This window comes from Trachypithecus francoisi, unplaced genomic scaffold, assembly GCF_009764315.1.
Source record: "Trachypithecus francoisi isolate TF-2019V2 unplaced genomic scaffold, Tfra_2.0 Lachesis_group5, whole genome shotgun sequence".
Lineage (NCBI taxonomy): Eukaryota > Metazoa > Chordata > Mammalia > Primates > Cercopithecidae > Trachypithecus > Trachypithecus francoisi.
This window is the reverse complement of record NW_022681470.1, coordinates 74,898,570-74,923,722: the sequence shown is the minus strand read 5'-3', so window position 1 is coordinate 74,923,722 and position 25,153 is coordinate 74,898,570. Positions and strand designations below refer to the sequence as shown.

Below are 25,153 nucleotides of genomic sequence, written 5' to 3'. Positions count from 1 at the left end.
CTGTCAGATAATTGAAATCTTCAAATTATGAACCTCTCTTGCCTATTAAATCAAGTCTACATTCTCCAATCTAGCTTTCAGGCTTTTTCTAATGCACTTCATCTCTTCAGGCTATTCAACCACTCCCTACCTGCTGTTCTCTTGATGTCATTTGCCTTTCTTCTCCCACCCTACCTCTATGCCTTTGTTATGCTCTTCCTCCTGAAATGCTGATCCATGCACTACTCCTCTTTCAAAATCCCCTTTAACATCCAGCTGTCCCAGGTGCCTAATCTACCACTCCAACTAACACTGATTTCTCTATTATCTAAATATTTATTCATTGAACACTTTTTTTCTTCTTTTTTTGAGACGGAGTCTCGCTCTGTTGCCCGGGCTGGAGTGCAGTGGCTGGATCTCGGGTCACTGCAAGCTTCGCCTCCCGGGTTCACGTCATTCTCCTGCCTCAGCCTTCCGAGTAGCTGGGACTATAGGCGCCCGCCAACCTCGCCCGGCTAGTTTTTTGTATTTTTTAGTAGAGACGGGGTTTCACCGGGTTAGCCAGGATGGTCTCGATCTCCTGACCTCGTGATCCGCCCGTCTCGGCCTCCCAAAGTGCTGGGATTCACTGAACTTTTTTTTTGAGACAGAGTCACGTTCTGTTGCCAGGCTAGAGTGCAGTGGTGCAATCTCGGCTCAAGGCAACCTCTGCATACCGGGTTCAAGCGATTCTCCTGCCTCAGCCTCCCGCGTAGCTGGGATTACAGGCACACATCACCATGCCCAGCTAATTTTTGTATTTTTAGTAGAGACGAGGTGTCACCATGTTGGCCAGGATGGTCTCGATCTTTTGACCTCGTGATCAGCCCGCCTCGGCCTCCCAAAGTGCTGGGATTACAGTTGTGAGTCACCGCGCCCTGCCTCATGGACCAACTTTTAAATGAAATAAATTTATGTACTAGGCACTTTGAAAAATACAGGGCTCTGTAATCCCAGCACTTTGGGAGGCCGAGACGGGCGGATCACGAGGTCAGGAGATCGAGACCATCCTGGCTAACACGGTGAAACCCCGTCTCTACTAAAAAAAATACAAAAAATTAGCCGGGCGAGATGGCGGGCGCCTGTAGTCCCAGCTACTCGGGAGGCTGAGGCGAGAGAATGGCGTAAACCCGGGAGGCGGAGCTTGCAGTGAGCTGAGATCCGGCCACTGCACTCCAGCCTGGGCGACAGAGCGAGACTCCGTCTCAAAAAAAAAAAAAAAAAGAAAGAAAAATACAGGGCTGGTCAGGGTGGCTCACGCCTATAATCCCAGCACTTTGGGAAGCCAAGGTGGGAGGATCGCTTGAGGCCAGGAGATCAACATCAGCCTGGGCAACAAAGTGAGAACTCTTCTTTAATAAAAATACTTAAAAATTAGCCAGGCGTGGTGTTGTGCACTTATAGTCCCAGCTACTTGGGAGGCTAAGGCAGGAGGATTGCTTGAGCCTGGAGGTTGAGGCTGCAGTAAGCCGAGATTGTGCCACTGCACTCCAGCCTGGGTGACAGTGAAACCTTGTCTCAAAAAAATTTAAAAAAAGAAGAAAAGAAAAATACGGTGGTTTAATGATGGAAGATGCAGTATACCTGAAAGGAATTCACCTTCTAGTAGCGGTATGAAATGGGACAATAAACACAAGTAGAATGTGGTAAGTTTTGTGATGGATGTATGGACAAGAGTCAATTAATGCAAAGAGGAAGATTTGCGTTTGAATAAACACGTGTGTGTGTGAGGGTATGGGGAATTACTGGCAGGGAAATGGAGGGTGGGGCATGGAAAAATTATCTTCCCAGACCATGTATGCCAGAACTGAGTGTTGAAAGGCTAGCAGAGTTCAAGTTAAGAATCTGGTGAAGCTATTTAAGGTGGGAAAAACAACATATGCAAATATATGTAGGTGAGTTAGAGCATAAAACGGAATGCTGAAGAAACTGAAAAGCATTCAACATAGTTAGAAAATTTGATTCTTGTGAAGGCAACAAAGTAGATCATGAACAGCCTTAGTGGAGATAAGATTGTGTGTGAAAACAATCCAGGGAGGCTGGGCGTGGTGGCTCAGAGCTGTAATCCCACAACTTTGGGAGACCAAGGCGATGAGGTCAGAAGTTCAAGACCAGCGTGGCCAACATAGCAAAACCCCATCTCTACTAAAAATACAAAAATTAGCCAGGCATGATGGCAGGTACTTGTAATCCCAGCTACTCGGGAGGCTGAGGCAGGGAGAATTACTTGAACCCAGGAGGCAGAGGTTGCAGTGAGCTGAGACTGCCCCGCTGCACTCTCGCCTGGGTGACAAGAAACTCCGTCTCATACACACACAAACACACACACAAAAGACAGTCCATCGATAATAATATATTACAGACTGATATAAACGGTAAGCCATTTTTCTTTATTTTTACATATGCATGAATTATGACTGTCCAACAGGATTGTTACACAGTCTTCAGTGGATTCTGCCTTAGGTAAATTATTTCAAAATAGACATAGTGATAGAGATTTATAGATATCAACAAATGGCTATGGAACAGGTAAGTCTCAGACACCAAACATCCGAGATCAGCCCCCTCTCAGTTGAAGAGCTCTCAGTGCAAACTATGTATTAAACATAAAACAGGATATTACAAGTCAGTAATTTGATTCCAGACTGTAATACATTCTCCAATCAGCTATACAATAGCGTACAAATAGTCCTTTCATCTAGAATAGAGGTAGGAGAAATAGCAAACTAGAAGAGTTTCTCTAAAAATTTATAGCAGAGCTTGTATAATCCTCCACTTTGTCTATTTGTTTATCTAAAAAATATTAAAAATAGAGATACGGTCTCTCTATGTTGCCCAGGCTGGTCTCAAGGTCCTGGGCTCAAGCAATCTTCCTGCCCTGGCCTCCCAAAGTATTGGGATTACAGGCATGAGCAAACCGCGCTTGGCCAATCCAACAATTTCTAATGTGAGGACTGCTCCTGGACCTGCCCTCAGCATCTCAACAGCTAACAAAAATCAGAGGTGAGCTTACAGATAGCACAGTTATCTCTCCAGGGAGAATAGCCTTACTGTTTCCTTACTGGCAAGTAAAAGGAAAGGGAGAGATGGGTAAGGATTCTTCCCATAGGGAGCAAATCCAGGGTGACATTTTACTACTTAAATCTCCTGAGAGGTCAAAAGACAATCTAAAGACAGGGAATCCCACCACTGGAACCACTGTACCTTGTAGGACAGATCACAGCAGCCCTGCTCTTCCTTGAGCTGAATGGAGACAGTCAGAATGGGGTGGTGGTGGGGGTTGGGAAAGGGGAGGCAAAGGGAGTCTTAGACTTCTCCTAGAGACAGTCCTGCAGTTCTGGATCTGTATTAGGTAAGAAAATATTAAGTATATAATAAACTCTTCGTGACTTGATTCATAGTTAATTCAATCCACCAGATATGTCTTATTAACTACTATGTTCAATACATTGTACTAGACACTATGAGTATAAAAAGGTGAATAAGCAGATGCCCAAAGACTCTTAAAATCTCATGAGGGAAAAAGACAACTACAACAGTATAAAGTGGGAGTTGCAGGTAGGATGGGAGTGAAGCTTTTGGGATAAAGGCAATAAAAGAAGCATGTAAGAACGGAGAGCACGGAGGGCACTATCTAACCTGGGCTTTAACAATGGGTCAGATTCCATTAGATGGAAATGGGAATCGAGGATGGGGATGCAAGTAAGGGATCCATATGAATAGATGCTCAGAGGTGCAAGATTGGAAAACATATGTGGGCTCTTATAAGAACGTAGCCAAGTTGCCTGGAAAATAGAATGCTGTTGCCAGGGTGCTTATATTGTCTCCTATCAGTACAGGTCAAGTTTCAGCAGTTTCATTTTGTCTTACTTAACATCTCTATGAGGGATGTTACATCTCCATGCAACTGAGAATATTAGCCCAGTTGCAGCTACTTCTGTCACACACTGTAACCATCGTTGAGGTGCTACACTGGCTCTCTCCTTGAGACGCTGACTTGACCACAGCATTACAAAGGCTAATAAAGATGGAGGATCAAGGTGGTCGCCCATTATCACATTCCTCTCTCTAAACTCTGTTGCTAAATTACATGCCTTATGATCCTTTGATGCCCAGAGAAGTCTGACATTTTCCACCTTCTATTGGAAGAGATTTCGTATTTATGAATTATAAAATAAGTACAGGACTCTTAAACGGTAAGTGACTATTGACACATTCACTTTTTCAGGTGGGAAAAGAGAAACACATACTTTTTCTTATTCTCAAAGTAGGTATAAAATTATTTACTTTTCAAGTTTCAAAACCTCCTATCCTTTATAGACAAGAAAATATAATGAGATAACACAATAGCAAATAAAGGTCTTATGAATTTTATTGTTGCAATATTTGAGTAATTGAACTTCGTACATTCAAGTAGTAGTTTACTTCTAATACGAGTGACTGTAAGATGCTATTATTTCTTTAGCATGCACTACTGGGGTAATAAATGACAAAGAATCTCTGAGAAAATCAGTAGTTTTATCTTTTAAATTACACAAAGTAAGCATTATGTCAATTTTTTTTGTTCTTATACCAAAATTTTAGCACATTCTCAAAAGATCACAAGCGTCATGAATAAAGATGCTACTCTATGAGCAGCCTCCTCATGCCAATCATTAACAACACTGGAAGGACAGGAACTCCTAAATAGGGATACAGGACAGACTGGTAGGGGTCATCCCAGAATGTCTGCTTAAAAGGTCTATCTAAAATACTTGCCAAAGAAGGGGCAAGGAGTAAGGGCTTAGTAATGTTCAAAACAGAACAGTCATTTAAATTGGGATGAAGAAAAAAAGAATAGAAAAATTCCACTCTAGACTTACTAAGGGAAGATAATCTGTACTCTGGTCTACAAAACTTGATTTGACAAGCAAAGACACCTACATTTAAAAGTTGGGACAGAGTTGATGAAAGAATGTAAAGAGGAAATATGGATAAATGACATTGATTTAATCTAATAAATGAATCAACAAACAGCAAATGTTTGTTATAAAAGTACACCTGCTCAAAAGTTAATCTTAACTCTAATATTTTAACCATTATTATAATATAGAAAATAGTACATTTAGGCCAGGTGCTGTGGCTCACGCCTGCAATCCCAGCACTTTGGGAGGCTGAGGCTGGTGGATCACTTGAGGTCAGGTGTTCAAGACCAGCCTGGACAACATGGCAAAACCCCATCTCTACTAAAAATATAAAAAATAGCCAGGTGTGATGGCATGTGCCATCTACTCAAGAGGCTAAGGCAGGAGAAGCATTTGAACCTGGGAGGTGGAGGCTGCAGTGAGCCGAGATCATACTACTGTACTCCAGCCTGGGCAACAGAGTCAGACTCCATCTGAAAGAAAGAAAGAAAGAAAGAAAGAAAGAAAGAAAGAAGAAAGAGAAAGGAAGGAAGGAAGGAAGGAAGGGAGGGAGGGAGGGAGGGAGGGAGGGAGGAAGGAAGGGAAAGAAAGAAAGAAAAAGAAATAAGAAAGAAAGAAGAAAGAAAGAAAGAAAGAAAGAAAGAAAGAAAGAAAAAAGAAAAAAGAAAGAAAGAAGGAAAGAAAGAGGATAGTAAATTTAATGCTTTGAGGGCTGAGGGGCTGAGTTACAACGGTTTATGCCTGATCTCATTATCAGATGACCCGGTTCTCATAAACTTATCATAAGCTTTTTTAAGGCAAAGCATTTTGAAAGAACATGCAATTGGAAATATACAAATTATTTGGCAACAATGTTTGAAATAGGATGAGATATGTTTTACACTTGTAGTAAGTATAATTAATAATGAATAATTTTGCCCCTTCTGAAAAAACAAACCATGTTATGGCCCATTAAAATGGGCCGTAAGATGTTGAATATTTGTCCTTTATAATACAGAATAGTCTGAGTTTTAGTAAAAGGTCTGCAAATAAATAACAGTCTGTTTTTTATTACCTTCAACGGGAAAAATAAAAAGTATCTTTACTGTATGTATTAACCCTCTAAATGTACAAGTAAACTTAATATATAGCTCATTAGTATGAACAGAAATATTTCAAAATATAGCTTAGATTAGTGGAGTTTTTGTTGAAGAGATATTAATAAAATGAGCAACAATCTGGAATAGAAATTAGACAGACTTCCTTTATGGTTGAGGACAAATCATAGCTATAAGTGCTTAATACACACTGTATTTCATACTTAGAGTAGAATTCATAGTACAAATTTAAAACTCATGAACTATTTAGGCAGCAATATCTCCCCCCCAGGGTGGAGACAGAAATGTAATGTTTAAATATAAAGAATGCAAGTGACAAGACTATCTGTTCAACTAAACAGTAAGCTTATATTGCAAGTTTCTAAATTTAACTGGAAAGATATTTTTCCCTTTTCCTTACAATTTTCTTCACTTAAGAGTAATACATTTCCATGGATTTATTATTATTATTATTATTATTAACAATCTCAAATCATCTTGGCTCAGTAATTTCATTATATATATTTTGCAGACTTCACTTTATTTTCTTCTGATTGTGAACAATACTTTTTAAAATCTCTGCTAAAAGATACTGAAGCTAAAGGCCTCAGCTAAGTAGCATTCACATAGGCGCTTCTTTTAGGCCATTTACATCAAATGTTTTAAACTAACAAAGTTTCAAAAACGGCTGAAAATGATGAAATTAGATATTTTAAGGACTTATATAAATCACTTAAAGAACATAAACTTCTCACGCCTGTAATCTTAGCACTTTGGGAGGCCAAGGTGGGTGGATCACTTAAGCCCAGGAGTTTGAGACTAGCTTCGGCAACGTGGTGAAACCCCATCTCTACAAAAAATACGAAAATTAGCTGGGCGTGGTGGTGGGAAGGTGTGGTCCCAGCTACCAGGGAGGCTGAGGTGGGAGGATTACCTGAGCCTAGAGGTCAAACCTGCAGTGAGTCATGATCATGCCACTGCACTCCAGCCTGGGTGACAGACTGAGACCCTGTCTCAAAATAAATAAATAAATAAATAGTGGCAAGAAATACATCAAACTATATCCAGAGCACTGTATTCCAGACTATGGTCTGGCGATGAGATGAGGGGTCTCATGGCCAGCTAGGCCATTTGCTCCATGAGGTCAACAGACCTTTGTCACTGGGGGTGGTGGCTCACGTCTGTAATCCCAGCACTTTGGGAGGCCAAGGTGGGTGGATCACCTAAGGTCAGGAGTGCTAGACCAGCCTCGCCGACATGGTGAAACCCTGTCTCTACTAAAAATACAAAAATTAGCCAGGTGTAGTGGTGGGCACCTGTAGTCCCAGCTACTTGGGAGACTGAGGCAGGAGAATCAACTGAACCCAGGAGGCGGAGGTTGCAGTGAGCCGAGATGGCAACACTGCACTCCAGCCTGAGCTACAGAGCAAGACTCTGTCTCAAAAAAAAAAAAAAGAGACTTTTGTCTGTCTTGTTCATTGCTACGTTCTCAGTGTCTAATGCAGTGCCTGGCATATAGTCAGCATGCAATATTTGTTGAGTGAATACATTTGCAAAATGCTACATATTGTATTATATTTCCCCTCGTTGATATTCACATCAAATCAAAGTATATTTAAGACTGAGAAGCCCTGTAAGTGCCAAAAATCCATTTAAGTATTTTCAATGTAATTTTCCCCCAAATTTATTTGAAAGAAATTCATTAACATTAGTCTTAAGACTAATTTTTTAAGAGATATAATTTGGAAAATCATGTTAATAGTAAGAACAACAAAAGAAAATATAAGCCTATTACTGAGACTGTTAGTGTAGTATTAATAAACACCAAAGAGAAATCATAACTGACTTCATTTTTTGGCTTGACTTGTTTTTAGTGAGAATTATTTTTCTGATCTGATATGTTAGGCTAACACAAGCAAAATCTAGTTCTAGCTCAAGAGTCAAAATTCAATCGTAAAAAACCTCTTAGCACTTACTGTTTGTCAACTATTGTGCTAAGTGTAGTGCATAAGTCAGGGACTCTGTTGTTGAGAAGCTTATCGTCCAGGACAAGGCTCTCTTATTTTTCTGTTGAAGGGCCAGGCAGGTAACATAAATGAGTCAGATGTAAACCGAAGATTCCAAGTTTTAATCAATTGTTGCCATGTCAGACTGTGAAGCTACTCCTTCTAGATCTCCTGATTTTTGCTATAAGCGGTAAAATCTAGAGTTTTAAATAATTTAATTACCATTTTAATTACTTTTTAATGTATCTAATTTTTAGAATATTGTGGGATCCAAATACAACACCCCCGGGAGGCTACATGCAACTCACAAGCTACTAGTTTGCAATCTCTGGTTTAGAATTTTAAAGTGAGTAGCTCTGTCAATGATTTTAAGGTTCCTGACAAGATAAATTATATCTTAAATTACTGTGCAAACTTTTGTATGAGATCACCAAATCACCATTAGTTATTCTTAATAAATTGTGAACGTACCAAAGATGTAACAAAATGATTTTTAAACAGAAGACTATAGATTATACAATATATAGAGGGCTTAATGTGATGTTAATTCCCAAAGAAAATACAGGAGAAGTAACAACTAGGTGATAGTTACAGGGGAAAGTAAAATCTACTAATGAATGACTTCCCAATAGACAAATCCTAGATATCCTTTTTAGTTTTCTTTCTTTTTCTTTTTCTTTTTCTTTTTCTTTTCTTCTTCTTTTTTTTTTTTTTTTTTTTTTTTTTTGCGACAGTCTCATTCTGTTGCTCAGGCTGGAGTGCAGTAGCGCGATCCTGGCTCACTGTCCGCCTCCCGGGTTCATGCCATTCTCCTGCCTCCACCTCCAGAGTAGCTGGAACTGCAGGTGCCCGCCACCACTCCCAAGTAATTTTTTGTATTTTTTTAGTAGAGATGGAGTTTCACCGTGTTAGCCAGGATGGTCTCGATCTCCTGACCTCGTGATCCGCCCGTCTCAGCCTCCCAAAGGGTTGGGATTACAGGCGGGAGCCACCACGCCCAGCCTCCATTTTAGTTTTCACTGAATTTGAACTTGCATCAAGCTGTTCATCCACTTCTTGTAGCCATCTTCTTTGATTTGCACAGTCTCTCCTGGTTCTCTTTCTTGCTGTCTCTGTTTCTTGACTGACTCATCATATTCTGCCAATATCTGAAATTAATGACTCTTAACCAGAACTGTGCATTTGAATCACCTGGGCATATTTTGCAAATATATATGCCTACTGAACCAAACTATCTGTGATTGAGACTTGGGAATTCACATGCATATAATTTTAAACCTCAAGGTGATGCAGTTAAGCAATCCTGACTAAAAACCACTGCCCTAACATTAAAACAATTCCTACAAATCTGTAATCTTCTCTCTATATAGTTTCTCCTGAGGGATTATTCCACCACCAAAGTTTTAACTATCACCTCTAAACTGATGATTTCTAAATCTTTATCTCAATACACAATATCTTTCTTTAACTGAAGAACAGTATTTTCAAATGTTCACTGTGGATATTTACCTTGACACACTAGAGGAACCTCAAATAGAACTGCCTCCAAATTAAACTCATACCCAAATCCTACATGCTATCAAATTTGCAATGCTTCTTATATACTTTTTCTTAGGTAAGTCAGAACATCACCCTCTAGCCAGTCACCTAAGTCAAAAGCCATCAAGTCAGGGCATGAGAGGATGTTCCTGCCTGTGCTCTCAATCTGAGGAGATTCTTGCTTGTGGCTCTACTGTCACAGAAAAACTGTATTTGATATAATGTGACACACCCTCTCCTAGACCACAGTTGTGGTCTATTAGTATGTTAATAGACTTTTAACTTAACCCTATTTGTTATCTATTTTGTTCCAAGCCTATGGCATACATGAGCCAATTTGTTAACATAAATTGAGCAAAACAGATTCTCTCTCAGAAATTTGAACTGAAAAACAGAAGCAGCTGTGGGTTCTAGAGCTGGAAAGTTATGTTGAATTAGGAATGGGTGGTAACTAAGTGAAAGCTAAAAATTTATGGGAAAGAAAATTCATGATTTATGAGTCATCAGAGAAGCTAGTCAGTAGAAAGAAGAAGCAGACGTGCAGAGGAAAGCCGAGATGCCACTAGAAGAAGAACGGAGAACATGGGAACATGGCTGTCCCTACAGCCCCCCACTGGTCTTAGTCCAGTTTTCCCTTGGGATCTCTTTAAAATTCAGTCCAGTTTTCCCTTTACATCTCTATAAAATTCCTCAATGTATCTTTTAAACATCCCCTTAGAATCTGGAGTTTCCTTGAATGGATCTTTGTTCTTTGCAAGTAAGAAAGCTCTGAGACAGTGATCCTAAATGCATCTGTGCCTCTGACCACACCATCCAGACCATATCAGGCTTGCCCCTAAATCTGATTTAGGGTTTATAGCAAACTTGTCCAATCCATGCCCTGTGGGCCACATGTAGCCCAACACAAATTTGTAAACTTTCTTCAAACATTATAAAATTACTTGTGATTTTTTTTTTTTTTTTAAGTTCATCAGCTATCAGTAGTGTATTTCATGTGTGGCCCAAGACAATTCTTCTTCTTCTTCCAATGTGGCCCAAGGAAACCAAAAAACTGGACACACCTGGTTATAGGATCCTACCTGTAAAGCAGCTTGTCAACCTTTCTCTATCCTCCATTACCAACATCTCAGCTCTGCGGCGAGTCCTCCTCATCTCTGACCTGGACTGTGGCCCTAGTGACTCTGGCCTCTGTCCCCATTGACTCCCATTTCTAAACTATCTCCATAGCTAACAGAGTGATACCTGCAAGCTATCTGATCTTTCACTCAGGGCCTAAAACACTGTGCTGGTCTTATGAGTGTCTCTATAGCATAAAGTCCAAATACTGAAAGTGTCTTTTTATGACTTGTCTGATTATATATACTAAAAGTACATATTCTCAAACATATCACTGAAAGTATTCCAAATTATCAAATTATATAGATTTTTAAAATCTTAAACTTCTTTAGATGCAGGTGTCTGTAAGAATAGAATTCTAGTATTCTGTGGTCATTTACTTAAAAAAGCTTTTTGTTTTTCTTTCAGGAAACAGTGGACAAAAAGAGAGCACAGTTCTCACTATACAGCCAAAGTAATACAGGGCTCTTTTGTAGACAAATTCTAGAACTTCTTAATTATACACAGGCTTATTATCTATATCCCCAGTGTTATGAAGTACCAGAACTTCATTAGAAAAATTAAGCTGGAAAAATGAAGGCAGCACTTTGTAAATTTCCACTGGAAATTAGCTGGGAGAGGCAGAGGAATACTGGATCAAAAGAGGGTAATCATGCTTAACTGTGCCCTAGAGCACCCGCATGTATAATACGATTTGCACAGTAACTACCTCTCCTATTACTGCTTGTTTGGAGTATTCTGTGTTAATGGGGTTAGCTAATTTAGTATTTTAACTTAAAAAGGCTCTGCTGATTAATAAATGTTGCACACTGTGCTAGTAATTAAAATAAATGGAAGAGTTACAAATAAAAGTTGAATTGTTAAGAAAACATTATGTGAAAATATATGATAATCTCTATTTATCATAATACAGTAACAGTTCAGAAAATATGCAAATTTTAAAGGTCTAAAGTATGAAAAAAACCACACAAGTCAAAAAAGTTTTGAGATATGTTAAATTTTCTTTTCGCTATTCTTTAATGATAAATAGAACCAGTGCTCACCCATATATACCACATTGTAAAATGTCCTTTCTAAAAACTTACTTAGATCTTGTTTCTTAACCTTTCCTGAAACAATTTTCTTATAGTAATGACTATGAAATGATACTTAATTAGAAATTATATTTAAAGTTTTAAAAGTGAGTAATTTACTCACTGTTTACTGATGATATTTACTGCAACGGAGCATGGTTCCCCTATTTTTAGGGGCCTGTGGACACCAAGCACAGAAATAAAGGAAAATTCTGAGTCCCTTCAAGGGAAATCCCAGCCCCAGAAGTAAATAAGTAACTTGCTCCAGAGCTATTTGCTTTCCGTGTAGAAACTAAAGATAACATCTTACTATAGGTCCCTGAGTTGTCTTTTATGGGCTCAGACTCTCACTGAATGGATCTGTTGGCACTTAGACCCTAGGAAAGGGGGAAGTGAAGACTAAACTTTAACTATCACCCTTTGTTGTAAGTTCCTTCATAAGGGGCTTGGGAGAAGTCATTCCCCCTAACCGGTTAACATTTTTCTATTCACCTCCAATTTTACTTTTTTGAATTTTGAGACAGCGTCTCGCTCTGTCACCCAGGCTGGAGTGCAGTGGTGCAATCTCGGCTCACTGCCACCTCTGCCTCTCAGGTTCAAGCGATTCTTGTGCCTCAGCCTCCCAAGTAGCTGGGACTATAGGTACCCACCACCACAGTTGGCCAATTTTTTTGTAGTTTTAGTAGAGATTGGCTTTCACCATGTTGGCCTGACTGGTCTCAAACTCCTGACCTCAAGTGATCCACATGGCTCAGCCTCTGAAAGTGCTGGAATTACAGGTGTGAGCCACCACACCCAGCCATGATCCCAAATTTTTAAAAAGAGTTTCTCTTTCTTAGCCAATTGCCAGTCAGAAGATCTTTAAATCTGCCTACCATCTATAAGCTCCTGCTTCAAGATATCTCACCCTTTTAGGCCAAAACCAATGTGTGACCTCCATGTACTGATTTATGATTTTGCCTGTAGCTTCTGCTTTCCTGAAATTTGCTCCTGCCTTAAAAAATACTTACCTGCAGGCCACTGGGGAGGTTGGGTCTTAAGCATGAACTTCCTTGAATCTCTGTGCTTGCTGCCCTGCAATAAACACCTTCCTTTCTGTCACTGCAAAAACCTCTAAGTTTTACTGTGGTGGGTGAATGGACTGCATTTTGATTTTATAATATTACCAAATCCAATATTTACCAAGGCCCCTAGCTAAGCTAGGATGCAAGTTTGAGAGAAATGAAGGCACATTAGATTCATAGCTATTAGTTATAGCAAGTGGAGGAGCTCAAGAAATAGAGTTATTAGTTCTGCTATGCTACTAAATGTTTATGGGATGTCTCTCATTTCACCTACTCAGAATAACTATCAGCAAATTAATACTTTTTTATTTTTATAAAAGATGTAGAGACAGCTATTGAGCTGTCTATACACAGTTTCTTAAATGAAAGCCTATATAAGTTTAAAATATAGCTACAATATGCTTTAATCATGAACTCCTCTTCATAGGGAAACTCCAGTCGCTGTTACATTTTTTAAATCCTCGATGTCTATACTTTAAACCTGTGGAAGACTCTTGAATCCTTAGGAATTTAAGGAGTTCCTTCAAATTTAGCTCCAGATTACAATTAATCTAAACAACAAAGTCTGACCTAGCAAGGTAGCTTCTTGATTTGAAAACCTGCAGGAAGAACATTTGCATTTATTTTCTTTTGCTGTTATAACAAATCACCACAAAATTGGTGGCTTAAACAATATTATTAACTTACTCTTGAAGTCAGAAGCACAAAAAAGGTCTTACTGGGCTAAACTCAAGGTGTTGGCAGGACTGTGTTCCTTCTAGAGGATCTAAGAGAATCCATTTCCTTGCCTTTTATGACTTCTAGAGGTGGCCTACATTCCTTGGTGGCACTCATGCCCCAGCTTCAAAGCTAGTAAAGGTAAATTGAACCCTCCTCACATTGCACAACTCTGACCTCCTTTCATGTAGTCAAATTTTCTTCTGCTTCCCTCTTCCATTTTTAACGACCTCTGAATTACAAAACTGGTCCTACTCTGATAATCCAGGATAATCTCCCTACCTAAAAGTTCCTAATCTAATCAAATCTGCAGAGATCTTTTTATTATATAAGGTAACATTCACAGGTTCCTAGGATTAGGACATGTGGACTCTTTGGCAGGGCAATAGGGATCGGGGAAGCATTATTTTGCCTAACAGAAAACTAATTGAAGCTAGTTGGTTCTCATTTCTATTGTAATATCCTAAATCCACTCTATTTTGGATATAATTATAGTCTCCTGTATTAAGCCAGAATGTTTACAATTAACAGAAGATATTAATGTATAGGACCTTTACACCTCTCATAGACCTTAGTGAAGCCCATATCATAGCTTATATCATCTGATTTATGATTGTCCACTCCACTCCATTTCCGCTGTCTTGATGGGTAAATTAAACATTGAATAGCTCTGGTACCATTATGGCCTCCCTTTTCCTCTACCTGTTAATAATAATAACTTCTTTTCCCATTTCATCTAAGCAACTTTCATGGTCTCATTTCATGTTTGGAAATATTCCTTGAAATGTCTCCCTCTGAAATGTTAAAGCCTAAAATTCTCTGTGATCACCATATCCCATAAATAAGAAGTACAGTATATATAACATTCTGTCATATTTTAATAAAGAAATAATAAATATACATATAATTGCACATATAACCAAAAATTCCTGGATAGACACACAAGAAAGGGTTGACAGTAGATACCTCTGGAAAACATAACTGAGGATCAGTGAATAGTGTTTAAAGTTTTTACAATAAATATGTGTTGCAGTTCTAATGTTTTAAAAGGTAAACAAAAAATCTTCTTTATTTTTTTAAATGGATTTGAGGAGATTCATAAATCAAAGGAAGTAGAAAATTTCTAACAGAAACAAGAGAGAGCCAGGGACATAAACAAGAATGAAAACAGGTCAGTATCTCTGGAGCACAAAGTTCTTTACAGAATATGACAAAGATTAGCTAGAGAAATAAGCTTGGATCAGATCCGAATAAACTGTTTCTTGAAATAAGAAATTAAACTTTATCCTAGAGGCAATAAAAAGCCTTTGAAAGGCATCTTAGCTGAATCATAATAGCACAATCGAATCTCTTTAGTGCTCATGTGGTAAAATGCACGGAGCGGGAGTAAGACTAGGTAGACCAGGTTGAAGGGATTTTATGGCAATTAAAGTTAAGGAATTTTAAGGTGCCTAAATTAAGACAGTGATAGTATAAAAGAGAGGAGGCTGAATTTGAGAAACACTTAAAAGGTAGAATAAACAGGACTTGAGGACTGATAGGATATGGATGATGCTGGAGGAGAAGGTAACTCACAGGTCTCCAGCTTGTGCAGATAGTTGGTGATGCAATTCACACTCAAGAAAAGAAGCAGGAAAGTATGTTATATACTGCGTTTAGAACATCTGGTGGAGATACAGACAAAGATGGCAATTGAAAATGTAAGCCTGCAATGTAAGATCAAGATTGTACAGATTTAGAATGGAAATAATTGGCATAGAGATAGTAGCTAGTCTTTCAAGTAGAAGCAACCATTCAAACATTATACAGGAGGAAGAAGAAGAAGAAGAAGAGAAGAAGAAAGAAGAAACAGAAGAAAAGAAGAGAAGAATAAGAAGGAGAGGAGGAGGAGCGGAGGAGGACAGGAGAAGAGGGGAGGGAGGAGGAGTGGAGGAGAAGCGAGGTGAATAAGAAGACGAGAAAGAATAGAATAAGAAGAGGAAGAACGGAGTGAGAGGAGGTAAGAAAAGGAAGAAGACGAGGAGAGAAGAAGAAGAAGAAGAAGAAGAAAAGAAGAGAAGAAGAAGAAAGAAGAAGAATCAGAAGAAGAAGAAGAAGAAGAGAGAAGAAAGAAGACGAAGGGAAGAGGGAGAAGACGAAGAAAATAATAAGAAGAAGAAGAAGAGAAGAAGAAGAAGAAGAAGAAGAAGAGAGACCAAAGAAGGAGGAGGAGGAGGATGAGGGAGGAGGATGAGGAGGGAGGAGGAGGAGGAGGAGAGAGGGAGAGGAGGGGAGCAGGGAGAAGGGGATAGGGAGGAAGGAGAGGGAGAAGGAGAAGAGAAGAAGAAGAGACGAAGAAGAGGAGGAGGAGGGAGGAGGAGGAGGAGGGAGGAGAAAAAGAAGAAGGAGAGGAGGAAGAAAAAGAAAAAGAGAATATCAAATCCTTCTATCATTTTAGTTTTAACCCATTACCTATTACAAAAATTACTGCAATATTTATCCTAATGAGTTTCATTGCATCTAGCATTATTCTTCTCAAATGCATTTGTCTCTCAATCAAATTTATATTCTTTTTATATCATCCACCTTCTCTAAAAATGATAAACAATTTTCCATTACCTATAGGATAAACCACCAACTCCTTGGTCTTCAACTTTTTTGCAATTTTTCCTTTTCCCATTCTCTAACATAAATATTAGCCTGTCAAATCGGTCTTGTCATTGTTCCGTCAACTTTTCCTACCATCGTTTTTCTTTTCATATCATCAGCCTACTTTTATCTACTTTCTGTTCTTTCCTCTATCAAAATCTCAACCATCTTTTGCATGATCCAACTCAGTTCCTTGTCTGTCAAGAATGCTGTCTGAGATTATCAGAGACCAGGGAAAACTCGACATGTTAAAAATACATACATTGTCTCTTACATACACTTGACCATCTATCAAGTACTTGGTAAATGTTACTAAAAATTTTCTTAGGTTTTCTGGTTGGTTTCAGCTATATAAGTTCCATGAGAGTAAAGGCTATGTCTAATTTATTCACCACTATGTCCCTACAGCTTGGAACTATTCGTGACATGTAAACATCTTTTGAATCAGTAAGTCGTCCTTTTTATTTCCCACAATATCTAGATGAGACCTTTTCATATAAAGGTTCCTTCATAATTATTTTTAATTACTTATTTGGCTTCCTGGCTTCATAAGGATAGACATATGAGTGAGGGAAATAATTTTCTTTGAGATGGCATGAGAAAATTGAATGAGTTCCTTTAAAAACAAGAACAAATAAAGCTTTAAAATGACTTCCAAAAAAACTTCTGTAATCTATCTTCCATGTCTTTATTATTATTGCCCTATTTGTTATGTTTATTTTAAAGAAGATGTGTAACTAACAGCTATAACCTAGCAGCCTGTGATTAATAAGAAGCATTTTGTCATTCGTAATAGTTAACTAGGAATGCAATGCTATGAATTGTGTTCCCTCAAAATTTATATGCTGAATTCCTAACACTCAGTACCTCAACATGTTACCTTATTTTGAAATAGGGTTTGATATGGTTTGACTCTTGTGTTTGCACCCAAATCTCAAGTTGAGTTATAATCCCCATTGTTGGTGGAGGAATCTGGTGGGAGGTGATTGGATCATGGGGGCAGATTTTTGCCTTGCTGTTCTCATGATAGTGAATGAGTTCTGATGAGATCTGGTTGTTTAAAAGTGTGGCACTTCCCCCCTTTGCTCTCTTCTCCTGCCACCATGTGAAGATGTGCTTGCTTCCTCTTCACCCTTCCACCATGATTGTAAGTTTCCTGAGGCCTCCTAGCCATGCTTCCTGTACAGCATTTGGAACTGTGAGTCAATTAAACCGCTTTTCTTCATAAATTACCTAGTCTCAGGTAGCTCTTTATAGCAGTGTGAGAATGGACTAATATAGGGTCACTGTAGATGTAACAAATAAAGTTGAGGTCATACTGGAGTAGGGTAAGCTCAGACTCTAATATGTATGGTGTCCCTAGAGCAAAGAAAAATTTGGACACAGACAGAGACATAGGGAGAACAACATGTGAGGAAGGCAGAGATCAGAGGAATGCTTCTAGAAACTGAAAACCATAACGATTAATAGCAAACCACCAGAAGTTAAGGAAGAGGCACGAAGAGATTCTTTCTCACAGAGAAGGAACCAACTCTGCTGACACCTCCATCTTGGACTTCTAGCCTCCAAAACTGTGATACAGTGCATTTCTGTTTTTTAAGCCATCCCTTTGCGGTATGTTGCTATGGAAGCCCTAGCAAACAAATACACTTAGAAAATTTGTCTTTTACATGCATAAAGAGAAGACTTCAATGAGGTTAGGACGCTGTGGTGTAGGCAGAGCTGTGCTCATTGTCCTCCTCAACATCTGGTTCACCAAGCTAGGGGATAAAATCCAGCCCATCTTTGGAATCTGTGATTTCTTACAACTTCTTTGATGTCTTAAATACAGAATTACATTTGTAGCAATACAAAGTATGTTAATAATTCTCCTTTATTAAGACCCTACTATGTTCCTGACACCTTATACTCATCTTCCCTATCAATCCTCATTACCACCTTTTAAGGTAACATTTCTGCTTCATCTTACAGACAGGAATATAGAGTTTCAGGTAGGCTAGGTTACTAACCTAAGATTATACTGCTGTTTAATGGAACTAAGATTTGAGTTCATACAGATCTGGTTCCAAAGTTTATACTAATACTACTACTACTATAACACACTGCAATTTTCATAATGATATGAAAACAAAAGAGCTAAATGTATTAAACTCTCAGATATAATGCTATCCTTTGAGTCCTTAAACTTAGAAGTAAAAAGCTCTACCTTTCTAGGTCTAGGTCTAGATAGCAGGTTCCTGATATACTACCTTTTTTTTTTTTTTTTTTTTTTTGAGACAGAGTCTTGCTCTGTTGCTCAGGCTGGAGTGCAATGGCGGGATCTCGGCTCACTGCAAGCTCCACCTCCTGGATTCACGCCATTCTCCTGCCTCAGCCTCCTGAGTAGCTGGGACTACAGGCGCCCCCTACCACACTCGGCTAATTTTTTTTGTATTTTTAGTAGAGACGGGCTTTCACCACGTTAGCCAGGATGGTCTCGATCTCCTGACATCGTGATCCTCCTGCCTGGGCCTCCCAAACTGCTGGGATTACAGGTGTGAGCCACCGCGCCTGTCCCTGATATACTACTTTTAACTTCTTATAGGTAAAGTTGGTTTTGTGGTAAAAAGACTCTTTGCGTTAACAAACCATGAATCTTTGTGACAGGACTATACTTCACGGAATTATTATCTGCAAAGATATAAAACCTGCATTTCTAACATTTCTTTTGCCACACAAGATACAATAATGCATTATCCAGTATACAAAAAACAAAATGGTTTCAGAAGAAGCTATGAAAAAAAATCGGTGTTTCAATTCTAATAATGAAATTATCCTTAGGCTAAAGACCAATTACTTAGCCTGGTTGCCAAAAATATGATAGCTTTGAATCTATAAGAAATTTTTTCAGCATCTCTAACTGGGTTTTTTTCTAATTGGTTGAAAATCTTAGACTCTGCAATCTCTGAAAGCCTCAGAGCAAAGGGTCATCAGCAACATTGTGGAAGCTGAAGATATGTGCAAGCATTCCATGGAAAATACAAATCAAGCAACTTTCTTTGGGGATAACATTGATAGCTGATCTTTCTAGGCTTACTAAGGAAAATAGTACGAAATGATATCTCAGTATGTTTAATATACAATGATTTCTGCAGAAATATCAATCAGATAATCAATAATCATCTCAATTATTTGTTTGAGCAATTAGTTGTGCTATTTTGTAAACCTTTGCATCATTGGAAATAGAAAAAGAATTCTGAGTAATATAACTCTTTAGATAATCATCACTAAATTTTATATTTTGCTTGGCTAAGTCTGAGAAGCTTTAATCTTCTACAATATGTGTGGTAAAATGAATTTACCTCCTCAAAACTAATTGGAAAAAAAAGTTCCTTATTTGCTTACTCATCATATGTTGGGTTAACCCAATCAATTATTGAAAGAATCTGCTAAACACTCTACAGCTAATTATTTCACTTCAAGTAATCGCTATAAAGTGAAAAATTTTATAAAAATTACTTGAGATGCCTGCCAATTTTGTCTTTGATATGTTTGTGTAAAACTTTGTTTTTCAAGTCTCTTCAGAAATGTAGAATTCAAATAAAGCATACGTTATGTGTACATGTATATATATCTTCTAACTTTTAAAATAATCCAAAATCCACTACAATGCATAAGAGGTAATTCTAATTTCTCTCTATATCAAAACACACTTTTAAAATATTTTATAATTATTATATAAATTATTATGTAACAATTAGCACATGTATTATGTAAATGCAATAAATAATTATAATTTTATATGTTATATTTTGTATTACATAATTTAGAATAATTTATATTATACCAATATTATCACTAATATTTAGTATTATAATAATGTAATAATGTCTTATTTAGCATATAAATAATATTTAAAAAATATATTATACGATAAATTGCAAAGATAATTATGAGACATTATAGAATAATGACAATAATAAAAATAAAGCCATTTTAGATTTAAAATGATCTATTTATAAATGACATATGACTCTATTGATGACAAAGTGTCTTAAGAGAGAGAAAGTGCCTGAGAGAAAGATGTATGAATTGAGACCCAAATCAATGATGCTAATAAAATAATTTAAAATTACATATGCTATTAAATCATTCTTCACCTTTTTCAGTCATCTTCCTCAGTCATAAAGAAACTAACCTCTTTCATTACATCTGATTTATTAAAACTACAATGTTATGTCAATAGATCAAAATGATATTTAGTCCACGTTAAGAAAAATGTTTCTTCCATCTTGTTGGATCTTATTTTAGGCATATCATAAATATATATGCTTTCACTATAGATAATTAAGAAATTTATCTTCACAGATACATAGATAGTGGTCATTTATCCTCAAAATGCCGATCTTTTTTTTGTCTTTTGAGTTGTCAAAAGAGTTTTTGCCATCAATACTGACCTCATTTAAATCATTTGCATATTGAAAAATTATTGCTTTGGAACAGGTCAAGGGTGGCTTTACCTTTTCTCACAAATAAAAGATTTCTTACAGCATTAGGAAATAGAAAAATTAGAAAATTTAAGGCACTAAATATGGCACAGCTAATTTTGTTAAGCTAAGAACTCACATATTGTCATTTACATTTCGCAGCCATTCCTCTCTTCTGAGCTCCTCTCTGGCCAACTTTAATTCATCAATTGGTTCTGCCACCCACAACGTTGGCTCCAAAGGCTTGTAGCGTTGTTCTAATACTTCGGTGATATCTCGGAAAGGCCCCTGACAAGACAGGATGAAGAACATATTTTATATGGAAGATTTTTTTTGAAGTATTATTGATGACCAAGGCTAGTGAACATCCACAAAGTATAGCAGGTTTACTAAGTTATTTTTAAAACACCATTTGTTCTTCATTGAGTTAGAATATACATGACACAATATCGCTTATTTTCAAGCAATGTTCTCTCAAGTAAAATTGATTACATTAAAAAACTTTAAAATTAAACAGAAATTTCCCCACTTCCATCAAGAGATCTTCATGTTATAACTGATAAACTTAGTATAGGTTCTTTTCTTTTCTAAATTTACAAAGCACATTTTGTTTAGTATCATTAAACAAAGAATTGTCTCCCTTTCTGAGTAAATACAAATATTAGGAAAAAAATTCCAAGCGTAGCTTTCCAAGAGCCCTTCTATAAATAGAAATAGGACAGCATGTGTTTTTTCATTAAGTTTAAATTTTTTGGTGAATGTCAAATCTCACATTTAATAGGCAGCCTCCTAAACAGAGAAGAACCATAACTTTTATTTAGTTTAAATGCTATTTATTTAAAATTCTAAACTCTATTGTTCAATTACTCTGATACCAATAGCAACCTTTTAATGACACAAATACTTAGCAGAGGAAAAGTCCACAGCTGCACTGTGAAAAGTAACTTACAACATATCCTGCTTTCAAGTTAGTTGGTATTTATACTAGTTACTAAAATCCACTGGTTGTCTAATTAGTATCATATTAGGCACAATACAAATCAAAGGCAGCTCAAGATTTTGCTGTGCCATTAATTGCATATTGGGTTTTTTTCATCACTATTGTGCAGGAGAGAAGTAATATTAAATGGACAAAGATTTCTAATCAAATTCCTTATTCTTAAAAATACCTTCTTTAAATAGGTTATCACTAACAAGACACAGCTGGAGTTACGGCAAGCACTGAGTGAAGACTGTGGGGCTAATAAAAAGAAATGATTCACGCCTCATTTATGTTCACTTATGTTTTACATTAATAGAAACCAATAATAGGAACCAGTTACCATAAAAGTCATGGACCGTAAATAACACAAATGGCAAATAAGTATCATCTAGTACTTTTCACAGCTGGACAGGAGGATTGCTATATTTGAAAGTAGTTAATGGATTTTCATTGGAACTTTACTTTTTAAAGATACAGTAACATGATTCCAAATCCACTATTAAGAAATCAAATGGGACTTTTGTTTTTTCTTATTCTTATTCTTTTACTTTGACACAGTCTATGACTTAAAACATTAATATTTGGTTGTATGACAAGGGGCAAACTATTTCTCTATGCTGATGTTCAGCATACGTAAAATGAAATAACTACATCACAGAATTTCTCTTAAGATGTGTAAGATAATGTAACACCCTTACCATGTACTTAGAACACAGTAAACACTCAAAATGGTTCCCACTACCTTGTTGTTATTATTCTTATTACCATTATTAGTTTCAAGAAGAGTTTTTAAAAGGTTTTGAGCAATAGTAGCATCAAAGAAATACACAATGGCCCAAGGCTATGACTTTGAAGAGACCGGCATTCACATGGAGCAAAGGTCTTCTCGGTGGTCAAGCTATATGCCTTCTAACCTTTGTTGATAAGCAAACATAGCACATATTTACTTGTAAGCTTACTCTACTATTGTTCTGGAACTTATTAGTTCCAATGAGACTAGAAAATGACAGAGAAGAAGCCCTGCTTCAGATTAGAATGAAAGTAAACGCAGTCTTCCTTTTGGGTTCACTACCATCTTCATGATCCCTGAACTTTCTGCAGTCATGTCCGGGTCCCTGTGTCTTTGCAGTGCCTGGTCCATACATTTATACCTCAGACAATTAGCATCTTGTCTTTGATCTCAATAGTCTTCCAGCTCCTTGGTTAGTGAACTTGACACCCCCTGTCAAGTTTCTCTTACATCAAATTTTTGTTGATTTATATTTCTTTTGAAAAACTGCCGTTTTTGGCCGGGCGCGGTGGCTCAAGCCTGTAATCCTAGCACTTTGGGAGGCCGAGACGGGCGGATCACGAGGTCAGGAGATCGAGACCATCCTGGCTAACACGGTGAAACCCCGTCTCTACTAAAAAATACAAAAAAAACTAGCCGGGCGAGGTGGCGGGCACCTGTAGTCCCAGCTACTCGGGAGGCTGAGGCAGGAGAATGGCGTAAACCCGGGAGGCGGAGCTTGCAGTGAGCTGAGATCCGGCCACTGCACTCCAGCCTGGGCGACAGAGCGAGACTCCGTCTCAAAAAAAAAAAAAAGAAAAACTGCCTTTTTTGGATATCAGGCTATCACCTATCCCAGACATGCCCAGAGCGACATGGGAACCCAGGTTTTGTAAATATATATCTATAGTTATATATCTATATATCTATGTATACCTTTCACCTATCAAACTTTAGATATGCTGATTGTACTTTTTTCCAATTAATCCTTAGAATGCCTAGATCATCCAAGACTCAACCTGACCCTACAGGTATTTCTGGACTCTTAGCTATGGTTTTTCAATGTTTAGTTTACGTTGCCCCCACCTAAGCCCTAGTTATGAGAGTCAAATATACTTATGTTCTGCTGTGTTTTTCATAATTCATGTTATTTATAGTCATTTTGTATTTTTAAGCTTAATTATTAAAACCACAAAATTGTCCCAGATATTTAAAAAATTCACCTGGCAAGTAGAGCTACTCTGATTAGAGTACAAGTATTATCATCTGGGCATAATCTTAAATGTCACCAATGAGGTATATACTTTTTTATTATTGGGTAACACACAGGAATACGGCTCAGAAAAAAACAAAACAAAATGTAAATCCCATTTTGGGAAAAAGAAAAAGAAGGGAAAGAGAAAAGAAAAAAGAAGAATAGTGAATAAAAGAGGCAAAGGAAGTAAAGAGAGGAGAAGGTGTTAAGAAAAGATGACAGAAGGAAGATTGAGAAGGAAGGAAAGATAAGAGAATGAAGAACAGGGCAGTGGGGATGACATAGCCCGAGGAAAAGGAGGAGGAACTTAAAATAGGGAAGGAAGGAGACAGAAGAAGGAAAGAAAAAAACATTGAAAGAGTAGATAAATAATAGAAGAGAATAAAAAGAAAGAAGAGAATATATTAGTAGGGATCATTATTTTATAGCATGCTAGATAAATGTAATTCAGGAGTATATGTGTGTATATATATGTAAGTATACATATACATATGCAAATACATATTTTAAAATTCCTCCATATGTTCATATATTTTCTCTATATAAACATATATATTTCTCTCTCTCCATACACACACACACACACAAGCAAGTTGCTTTACAAATGTGTGTAATTTTCTATTTTTATACTTATACCATATATATATATATATATATCTTCCATATGGGCTGATATACCATTTATACATATATATTTTCCATATACCTATACATCATCCATATATTATTTCTATATATGTACCTTTTTCCTATGCATTTCATACATACTAAATACACTTATTTATATATGTCTATCTGTACATAGAATGGTATGGAGGAAGAAAGTCATGTAAGGAATGAAAATGGTTGTACAGAGGTTGTATTGAGAAACAGAGATGAAGAATGAATACTGACAAGTGTAGAAGACACATCATTAAAAGTATATTAAAAGCAGGGCAATAAAGCAAATGTAATTACATTATAAAACATCTATACCATAATATTACATGTTTAATGGTTAATGTTGTGAACATTGTATATTGTGGTAGTTTGGTTCAGGTGACTTTCATGGTGTTTTCAGCTCAGAAATATTTACATGCCCTTATTTTATTCATGCCATGTAATTTTCACATTTCCTAAAAAGTTGCATGCAAAATTACTCTATGAATTCCATGTAGTACCAATAGCTATACAAATGAATATAGCATGCAACGTAGTTTATTATTATTATTATTATTATTTGAGACGGAGTCTTGCTCTGTCACCCAGGCTGGAGTGCAATGGTGCGATCTCTGCTCACTGCAACCTCTGCCTCCCAGGTTCAAGCAATTCTCCTGCCTCAGCCTCCCAAGTAGCTGGGATTACAGGTGTGTGCCACCATGCAAGGCTAACTTCTATAGTTTTGGTAGAGGTGGGGTTTCGCCATGTTGGCCAGGCTGGTCTTGAACTCTTGACCCCAGATGATCCACCTGCCCCGGCCTTCCAAAGTATTGAGATTACAGGCGTGAGTCACCGAGCCCAGCCACAACATGGATTATTAAAAATTTAAATATGCAATGTT

General features: G+C 37.4%; 1 protein-coding gene across 1 annotated transcript in view; it reads right to left on the bottom strand.

Moving 5' to 3' along the window:
* Positions 1–25,153, bottom strand: part of SPATA17 (spermatogenesis associated 17) — a 229,289-nt gene that overhangs the window by 65,383 nt on the left and 138,753 nt on the right. Inside the window, exon 8 of the mRNA XM_033195162.1 lies at positions 20,747–20,895. Within this exon, the coding sequence (XP_033051053.1) occupies positions 20,747–20,895 (149 nt within the window). The remainder of the gene's footprint in view (positions 1–20,746; positions 20,896–25,153) is intronic.